This window comes from Phyllobates terribilis, unplaced genomic scaffold, assembly GCF_046119375.1.
Source record: "Phyllobates terribilis strain yellow unplaced genomic scaffold, ASM4611937v1 Scaffold_4__5_contigs__length_816908805, whole genome shotgun sequence".
Lineage (NCBI taxonomy): Eukaryota > Metazoa > Chordata > Amphibia > Anura > Dendrobatidae > Phyllobates > Phyllobates terribilis.
The window spans coordinates 493,485,116-493,495,812 of NW_027362764.1; the positions used below are offsets into that span (position 1 = coordinate 493,485,116).

Consider the following 10,697-nt stretch of genomic DNA (forward strand, 5'->3'; position numbering starts at 1 on the left):
ACAGGAGTTGCTGTACTGAGATCGAAAGTAGTAGCCGGTTGCTTAATTGCAGGCTGGTAGCTAAGAAGTTAATCAGAACTAGCTTCGGTCCAAGCAGGTACAGTGGGAGCTCAGCTGAATATTAGAGTTGGCTACTACCACAGTTGCCATAAGTACAGCTCCTGTGTCATGCCTGGGACGTACATGTATTTTGTGATGTAGTAAATTACTCCACATCAGTATATGCATATATGTCCTTCTGCGCTAAGGAGTTAAACTTTAGATTTTTATATTTAGATATAGTGCTTAATACTTAAACACTGTTTGAAATTTTGCATCCCCTTTCTTCTTCCATAATGCACATCCGAGAAGAAGCATTTCACTGCAGTTGCAGAAATGAGTCTGCCCACATCCGTGCTTTTTTAAGCCCGTGCCTGGAATACCCTTACATATACAGTATATTATCCAAATTACCATGTGTACAGGCATTTCTAGTAATATTGCATAACTATGAGGAACTTCTTGTAACTTGGGGTATTTTTAGTAATGCAATGTTCTTTGGGGAATAGCTTACTGTGCTTATTAGGTTTAGATGTTCTAAACATTTTCAGTGATGTAATTTTAGGGTCCACATGACGTTTTGGTCTATTTTTACTGTATTTTATTTTTTTCTCTTCATGGGGTTTACCAATTGGGTTAATTAATATTACATTTTGATTGGACTCTTATGGACATGGCGATATTTTTATTTCTTAATGTGGGAAAAGCAGGTGATGGGTGACTTAAAAAAAAAATAAAAAATAAAAAAAATATATATATATATATATATATATATATATATATAAATAATCATTCATTATCTCTTGCCTTATTTATTGGTCACCTTAGGGAACTTGAACCTGCAATTGTCCATTCGCTTTTGTGCAGGCTGACTGCGTTCTCCTTTTGTGCAGGCTGACTGCGTTCTCCTTTTGTGCAGGCTGACTGCGTTCACCTTTTGTGCAGGCTGACTGCGTTCACCTTTTGTGCAGGCTGACTGCGTTCACCGTTTGTGCAGGCTGACTGCGTTCACCGTTTGTGCAGGCTGACTGCGTTCACCGTTTGTGCAGGCTGACTGCGTTCACCGTTTGGGCAGGCTGACTGCGTTCACCGTTTGGGCAGGCTGACTGCGTTCACCGTTTGGGCAGGCTGACTGCGTTCACCGTTTGGGCAGGCTGACTGCGTTCACCGTTTGGGCAGGCTGACTGCGTTCACCGTTTGGGCAGGCTGACTGCGTTCACCGTTTGGGCAGGCTGACTGCTTTCACCGTTTGGGCAGGCTGACTGCGTTCACCGTTTGCGCAGGCTGACTGCGTTCACCGTTTGCGCAGGCTGACTGCGTTCACCGTTTGCGCAGGCTGACTGCGTTCACCGTTTGCGCAGGCTGACTGCGTTCACCGTTTGCGCAGGCTGACTGCGTTCACCGTTTGCGCAGGCTGACTGCGTTCACCGTTTGCGCAGGCTGACTGCGTTCACCGTTTGCGCAGGCTGACTGCGTTCACCGTTTGCGCCGGCTGACTGCGATAACTGCGTTTACCGTTTGTGCAGGCTGAGTGTGTTCATGGCGTGTACTGTTCACTCTTGACAAAGATGGCACCTGCTCCTTGTGCTGGTGCCGCCCCCTCTACTAAGTGCTGGCTGCATCTGCTCAGATTCAAAGATCGCATCAGTTCCCTATGCCGGCTTCACCCCCTCTGTTAAGCACTGGCTATGTCGACGTAGAACAAAGCCAGTACTTAATGGGCGGGGTGGCGCCTGCCAACTTGGATTTTGAGCTCCGGCGCACACTTCAACACTGCTCCGACTGGCTCTCCACTTTCTCTGTACGGGAAGCCGGTCAGAGCAGTGTTGAAGTGTATCCTGACCTCGCAGGCTGCTTAGCATGACATGGCAGGCTGGATTCGGCCCATGGGCCTTGAGTTTCACACCTATAGCTTATACTATATACTGCAATACCACAGTATTGTAGTATGTTGAATTGGGATCCGGAGCGTGCATAGTGAGTGACTCCATTTAAATACCACTGTCAGATATTGACAGCGGCATCTAAATGGTTAAACAGATGTGGCCAGAGCTCATCTGTTAGATGCTAGCTATGTAATATAGCTGACATCTGCATGTGTGGAGGGAGCGCCTCTCCTGAGCCTCCTCCACGTACGGTCCCCCACAGCGCAGGACGTACCATGGCTCCTATATACTTGAATGGGTTATAGGATTGAGTACAATTAAAAAATGTTACTTCCATCTACAGACATTTATGGTATATCTGGATGATGCCATAATGACACTGATGTATGTTAAATATGTACAGTGCCTACAAGTAGTATTCAACCCCCTGCAGATTTAGCTGGTTTGATAAGATGCATATAAGTTAGAGCCTTCAAACTGCAAACGAGAGTAGGTTTTATGAACAGAAGCATAAATCTTACAAACCAAAAAGTTATGTTGCTCAGTTGAATTTTATTAAATTTTAAACATAAAAGTATGGGTCAATTATTATACAACCCCTATGTTTAATATTTTGTGGAATAACCCTTGTTTGCAATTACAGCTAATAATCGTCTTTTATAAGACCTGATCAGGCCGGCACAGGTCTGTGGAGTTATCTTGGCCCACTCCTCCATGCAGATCTTCTCCAAATTATCTAGGTTCTTTGGGTGTCTCATGTGGACTTTATTCTTGAGCTCCTTCCACAAGTTTTCAATTGGGTTAAGGTCAGGAGACTGACTAGGCCACTCCAACACCTTGACTTTTTCCCTCTTGAACCAGGCCTTGGTTTTCTTGGCTGTGTGCTTTGGGTCGTTGTCTTGTTGGAAGATGAAATTACGACCCATCTTAAGATCCTTGATGGAGGAGCGGAGGTTCTTGGCCAAAATCTCCAGGTAGGCCGTGCTATCCATCTTCCCATGGATGCGGACCAGATGGCCAGGCCCCTTGGCAGAGAAACAGCCCCACAGCATGATGCTGCCACCACCATGCTTGACTGTAGGGATGGTATTCTTGGGGTCGTATGCAGTGCCATCCAGTCTCCAAACGTCACGTGTGTGGTTGGCACCAAAGATCTCGATCTTGGTCTCATCAGACCATAGAACCTTGAACCAGTCTGTCTCAGAGTCCTCCAAGTGATCATGAGCAAACTGTAGACGAGCCTTGACATGACGCTTTGAAAGTAAAGGTACCATACAGGCTCTTCTGGAACGGAGACCATTGCGGTGGAGTGCGTTACTTATGGTATTGACTGAAACCAATGTCCCCACTGCCATGAGATCTTCCCGGAGCTCCTTCCTTGTTGTCCTTGGGTTAGCCTTGACTCTTCGGACAAGCCTGGCCTCGGCACGGGAGGACACTTTCAAAGGCTGTCCAGGCCGTGGAAGGCTAACAGTAGTTCCATAAGCCTTCCACTTACGGATGATGCTCCCAACAGTGGAGACAGGTAGGCCCAACTCCTTGGAAAGGGTTTTGTACCCCTTGCCAGCCTTGTGACCCTCCACGATCTTGTCTCTGATGGCCTTGGAATGCTCCTTTGTCTTTCCCATGTTGACCATGTCTGAGTGCTGTTCACAAGTTTGGGGAGGGTCTTAAATAGTCAGAAAAGGCTGGCAAAAGAGATCTTTAATCCACACATGTGAAGCTCATTATTCTTGGTGCCTGAACTACTTCTTTATACTTTAGGGAGACCAAACAGAATTCTTGTGGTTTGAGGGGTTGAATAATAAATGACACTCTGAATTAACTTTTAACATTTTAAAAAAAAATAAATAAAAAAAAAAAAAAAAAATTTACTGCAGTGCATTTCCCACTTCCAGGCTGATCTACAGTACAAATGTCACAATGCCAAGTTAATTCCGCATGTGTCAACCAGCTAAATCTGCAGGGGGTTGAATACTACTTGTAGGCACTGTATATATTTAAGTGAAGTAAGCCATTCACAGGTGTAGAGGCTGGAGGAGTCCTTGCTGATATTGAGAGGATAAAGGTCTGTTGGAAGGTATTGCTGAGGAGTGAGATGAGGGGTGTTGCTGTTACTCAGAGGAATCCTGTTGTTACAGCCTTTGTGACAACTTCATCTAGAACAGGAAGTCGGGAGACGAGCAGCTGCATACTGGTTGCAGACCATTGGGGGTCCAGTTATTACCTTTTTTTTTTATATTTTGCCACCTCCATAGGTCCATTGATAGAAAGTTTTAGTATTGGTCATGCCTCCTAACTGGTGGTCTAGTTTTAGTCATCAGGTTTGAGGTTCGCTTATATTTTCTTAACTTTTTGTATAGGGCATCTTTTGAGAGTGTTATTACACTATTCCATTCACGTCATTATTTTCCTGTGTCATTAAACACAAAGTTTGAATCTTTTTTTACTGTTCTGTTCTGAACACAGTACACCCACACACCCTCACAAATAAATACATACACCTCATCTAGCGTTTTCCAAGCCCTAACTTAACTTTGCCAGTTACAGTACGTTCTCAAATGAAAAATTCAATAAAGTTGCTTGCTTTTGAGTATAACATGCATGATATGTATGTTTCAGTGCTGGCATGCTGTTTTCTTTTAGACTTTTTTTATGATTTTTAAAGAGAAGGCTCAACAGCTTGAACAGAGACAGATAGTTACAGCACAGAGTGCATAATAGTTGTAATTATTGAAATGTAATGTTTGCACAAGTCTGACACATAAAGCTGAAGTAGAGCTAAAAAAGATTGTGTCTTACTTTTACTTTGCATTCATTTAGCATATTACTATGAAGAACCCAGCCTAGAGATGCATAAATGTATTTACCAGCTTACATCATCTTCTCAAAACTATTTAGTTTCTTTCTATCCAGTTTAGGACCTGCTACTCATTTGTAAATAACCTTGATAGGTTCACTATTGCGCTATAACTGCAGAGATTAGTCAGGGATCCCTCTATCAGCTATGAAAATGGTGGAAAATTATCATGAATATTGGTTTCATATAATTATGATATTGAGTGGTGCTTAATGTCATGTATATTTCCCACAACAATGAATGAAAGATCTCTTCTCCATGAACATTACAAGGGAATGATCTGTGGGAGTGATTTCTTCAGAATGAGGAGTTGAGTAGATGTATAGACATGTGTATATGTGCGCGTGTATGAATAGATAGATAGATCAATATAGTTAATTTATTGCTGTGGAGTTCATTTTTATTAGTGTTTTGTCATCTTTCCTTGTATAAGTGTGTATACATAAATGGCTGTCGCATAGTAACCACCTACTGGACTCTTCAGTCCAGAATAAGGAAAAGTTGCAATAAGAAAATTACAAGTTATGATGAATCTTTCCCTACAAACTTAAACACCTTCTCTTCTGCTCTTGCTCTATAATATGTAAACCAGACAGCAGGTCCACTCTGTCAGGTTCTTTCTAAGTAATGCCCAAGAATAAATCGATTTTTAAAGCAAATCTGTCAGCAGGATTTTGCTAAGTAAACTACAGACAGTGTCATGTTGGGCTGTTACACTGATTAATATGATACCTGAGGTGAAGAAATCCGTCTTATGGTTCTTGTGTAATCAGTGTTTGCAGTTCTGAGTTAATGATATGCCCGTGATCCAGGGCGGGACTGTAGGTAGGGTCTTTCTTTGGTGCTCTAGGCCAGATCAGCAAGAAAAGACCTGCCCACCCGCTGCCCCTATCTGTTTCTGTCTGTCTCTATGATGAGGAACATACTTATGCTTTGGGGCGGGCCTGTGGTCAGGTCTTTTCTGGCTTGATCTGGCCTAGAGCACCAAGGAAAGACCCTGCCTACAGTCCTGCCCCACAGCACAAGAATCTCATTAACTCCGAACTGCAAAAACTGATTACACAAGACTGACTTCTTCACCTCAGGTATCATATTAATCAGTTCAACAGCCCCAACATAACACTGCCTGTAGTTTACTTAGCAAAATCCTGCTGACAGGTTCACTTTAAGCATTTTAAGCATTTTAGCTTGAGACCATTCCAAAAGCAAATACCCTTCTGACATTCTGAAGAGATGATGAAATAATATCACAAACTACAACTCGGTGGTTGACTAAGGACTATATATTGATGACCTCTCTTCAGGATACGTTAATCAGTATCAGATTGGTGGGGTGTTTGCACCTCCCACTGCAGCTGGAGTGCAGAATCTGAACAGCGTAACTTTGTTTAGTGGCTGTTCTCTGGTACTGCAGCAGCTCATATTGTCGAGTCAAGCGTCCAACAGTCTGATATTAATGACTTATCAATACAAAAGACAATCCCTTTAACTTTTTCCTATATGATATTTAACTTCCTTTGTGTGAAAATGATAATATGCATATTATAAACAAGAAATGTAGATTTGTAAAAATTCAAGCTGGACATACATTTAGATAATGATATAATGTCAGGCAACAAACGTGCTTGGATAAGTAGAGCCTGAAAATTAAGTATCTTCTCTGAGCTTACACATGTGTCCATTGAAGTCAGATTATTGACTAATATTTTAAATGCTTATGTATCATTAGGACCTATGCAACTGTGTTTTTGTGTCACAAGAGATGCATTTTCTTTTTCAAATTTTTAATTTTTTTTTCCAGGACTCTCATCCTGTCAACACACCATCCTCCCCAGTAGACCGGAGCACACAGACAATGGATTCATCTGCTATAGACTCAAATCACACGGCTCAATACCTTGCTCAGATAACTACAGCGCAAACGCATTTATTTAGTCATTTGCCTCTACATTCACAGCAACCAGTAAGGTCGCCCTACAGCATGATTCCAGTGGGAGGAATTCAGCTTGTCCCAGCTGGATTAACAGCCTACTCTACGTTTGTACCGTTCCCAGCTGGACAAGTGCAGCTGACTATACCGACTGTTGGAGTAATTCACAGAACTACAGGTTCTCACAGTGACAAGCCTGCAGAAGTACCCAACACACCTAGTCCTATAGGAGTAGCTGAAGTAAATGGTGTTCTACCCTGTATTCCAATTGGTCAAGTGAATGTACCTGGTCTGAGTGCATCAGGCTTGCAACCCATTCAACCACTTAGCATGGAAGCAGTGAACATATTGGGTCTTTCAAATCCAAATATTACCCCACAAATTCATTCCTCAGGTCTAACTCTAAATGCAGTTGGCTTGCAAGTTTTAGCAACAAGTCCTGGTTCCCAGAGCAACCCTACCCCACAAGCTCACATTCCAGGCCTTCAAATTTTGAACATCGCATTGCCTACTTTAATTCCATCTATTAGTCCACTCTCTGTTGATGGCCAAGGAGTTCCGGATAGATCTCCATCATGTAGCACAGCACCTTGCCAGGGTCTCGCCAACATTCCTGGGACAGATTCCAAAATTATGAAGCCGTCTGAATCTGTACAAGTTGCATCAATTATGCAGGAATCCTCAAAAGCATCAGGTGAGGCTACCATCATTGAAGAGAGAGGTATAACTTGTGGTACAAGTACTGAAAGAGACAGCCAGCTGAAACAAAGTCCTCACATCAGCACCAGTCAGATAAAAACATCTGTCAAACCAGATCTCCCTTTGAAGATTCATTCTCAACCTCCAAATAGGTCGTCTATAGGTCATGCTCTTCCACCCCTTCGACATCAGAGGAGAACTGAGCTAGTCTCACGGCAGAGCATAGTGCAGTTCAGCGATTCAAGCAGTGATGATGATGAAGGCAGACTGGTTATAGCAACCTAGAAACTAGGTTTCATCTTAGGTCCAGTATTTTTTTACCTTTTTTGTGGGATGGGATAGGGTATAATGAGAGACTTTGAGGTTTATTTACAAACCTCATTTATCTTTAAAGCACATTTTTCTTACACATTACTTGTGCAATCATGAACTCTTGACCAATAATTGTTGTTTGTTTTGTTTTTTCTGCTCCTGCCATTTTTGTACATGTTGTATAGACAATTGTGCCTTTCTGAATTTTATGTGTAGAAATCTGTACATATCGGTGAATAAAATATAAATATCTATAAAATTATATATGTACATAACCAAGGTAGTTGCTTGTGTTTAGTACGTACGTTCATATCTCATGTTGAGTAAAATAATTAAATTATACAATTATATATGTATATGTTGCACTGTTAAATGTAATATTTTTATGGACATGGGGCAACTTTGTGTACAGATCCTGTATGTATATCTCCATATTTATTGTGTCCATATTAGTCTTGTAAAATGGTTCTGTCCATCTTTGTGTGCAAGACGGTAGCTTTACACTTAAAGACAGAAGTTATGTGTTAACAAAATGTTCCAGTAAATCTTTTATTATTGACTTTACTTTGGTTCTACTTTTGTCTTGTGTAGATGAAAGAAAAAAAATCTATTGAATGTATAAAGGAAGTGATCTTCAAGAGCATACTGTGAAATTAGATGCTATTTTGCTTTCTTATATGGAAGTTTTTCATGTCTGATGAAGGCATTTGTAGTTAAATCAAAAATTCACAACCTTTAGTTATGTGCCTACTTTTTTAAGGATATGTCTGCTAAACACTATTTTAGTTTACATTATAAATATAATCTGTATTAAAACAGGAGTATCTTTATAAATACATTTTGTTTCTTATCTTGTACTAATCCAAGTTATATTCTTATGATTATCCTGAGCTGTATTTACAGTTCTGCTGTTTGTCACTGAAATGAAATCATCAACTTGTTATTGGAAACGTGCCACATAGTTTAAGGTGTTGTCCAGGCTTAAAAAATGTGTCCGCTTTCTTCCAGAAATAGCACCTCAATGTTTTTTTCTGATATAACTGATTAGCTCCATTACCTCCCTCAATTCAATGCCGGATTCAGGAAGTTTGTTACTTTATATGGAGCACTTGGTCGGTTAACACAAAGTGGAATGAGAAAATGAAAATTTTTTTTTTTTTTTCCATAAAAATGTGACTTTATGGTTGGTTTTCATTTTTACAAGGGTATCAGGAGAAAATGGACTCCACAATTTGTTGTCCAATTTCTCCTGAATATGCTTATACTCCATACAGTTGTGCTCAAAAGTTTACATACCCCGGCAGAATTTTTCCTTTCGTGGCCTTTTTTCAGAGAATATGAATGATAACCAAAAAACTTTTTCTCCACTCATGGTTATTGGTTGGGTGAAGCCATTTATTGTCAAACTACTGTTTTCTCTTTTTAAATCTTAATGACAACCAAGAATATCCAAATGACCCTGATCAAAAGTTCACATACCCCAGTTCTTAATACCATATATTGCCCCCTCTAACATCAATGACAGCTTGAAGTCTTTTGTGGTAGTTGTGGATGAGGTTCTTTAATTTCTCAGATGGTAAAACTGCCCATTCTTCTTGGTAAAAAGCCTCCAGTTCCTGTAAAGTCCTGCACTGTCTAGCATGAACTGCGCGCTTGAGATCTCCCCAGAGTGGTTCAATTATTTTGAACTTACAGCTGCTTCACAAAAGCTTTTTATAACATTGGAATGACAAAATGCAAATTTTTTTTTTTTTACTAAGATGTTGCTTTATCCCTAAATGTTTCATTTTCACAAGGTTATCAGGAGAAAACTGACCACATTATTTCTTAGGCAATTTCTTCTTCGTACTTTGATACCTCATAGGGGGTCGAAATCTACTGTTTGGGCATACGGAAGGGAAGATGTGCAATTTGTGCTGGAATAGATTGATTTGCCATGTCGCATTTGAAAATCCCGAGATGTCAAAACAGCAGAAATCCCCAGAATTTACCTCATTTTGGAAACTGCACCCATCAAGGGATTCATCTAGAGTTGTAGTAAGCATTTTAAAACCATATGTGATTCACAGAATTTCATAACATTAGGACATGAAAATGAAAAATTATATTTTTTTCCACCAAAATGTTGCTTTAACACTACATTTTCATTTTCACAGGGGGTAATAGGAGAAAATGGACCCCACAGCTTGTAACACAATTTTTTCCTGCTTATGCCAATACTCTGTATGTGGTCAGAAAATACTGTTCAGGCAAATTGAAAAGCTCAAAAGAAAATAGTGATGTTTTTGGAGTGCAACTTTTATTGGAACAATTTGAGGGTGCTATGTCACATTAGCAGAGCCCTGACTGCAGTAAAGGGGGACTCAGCTTCCCACACTCACTCGTCCACTCACCTATCGCAATAGGCTGACATTGAGCTAAGCACAGCCCCCCACAGCCAGATAACACTTTTCGCTACCACCACTCGAGATTTTAGCAGAACAGTGAGATGCCTGCACTGGGCAACACACTAGTATACATGCACTCCCAGTTTTCCCAAATTCCTGAACGGTTCACTACTTGCACTCTGGCTACAAGGTAATGTCAATGTGAATAAGAGCCGAGCCGGACCGGGTCCTGAATGGATACCCAGCAAATGGGAAGCTATGTAAACGTAGTGTCCAGCTCAAAGAAAGGGAGGCAGCACCCTTACCTGCACTGAATGCAGAAACCTGAAATTTAACCGAAAAAAATGAACTGGAGTATAAGGTGATGTGCATGCAAAATAAAAGCACGTTCACACTGGTCATTAAACAGACAAATTCCAAAACCGAAACAAAATTAACATCTACCCTGTTGTAACTAAAAGGAATAGTGCATATAAATAACGTAGGGTACTTAGTAAACACTGTTTTTGATTAAAAAGAAAAACGTAAAAGCCATCCCACCAGCATCAAGGTGTACCACAATAGCGATGGTCCTAACCTAGTAT

At 40.8% G+C, this 10,697-nt stretch overlaps 1 protein-coding gene across 3 annotated transcripts in view; it reads left to right on the forward strand.

The window, feature by feature from the left end:
* HIVEP1 (HIVEP zinc finger 1) overlaps positions 1-8,562 on the forward strand; it is a 240,297-nt gene extending 231,735 nt beyond the window's left edge. For all 3 annotated transcript variants that reach the window (XM_073678777.1, XM_073678778.1, XM_073678776.1), the window contains one exon: positions 6,587-8,562. In XM_073678777.1, coding sequence (XP_073534878.1) covers positions 6,587-7,699 — 1,113 coding nt within the window. In that variant the 3' untranslated portion in view covers positions 7,700-8,562. The remainder of the gene's footprint in view (positions 1-6,586) is intronic.
* Positions 8,563-10,697: the final 2,135 nt, after the last annotated feature.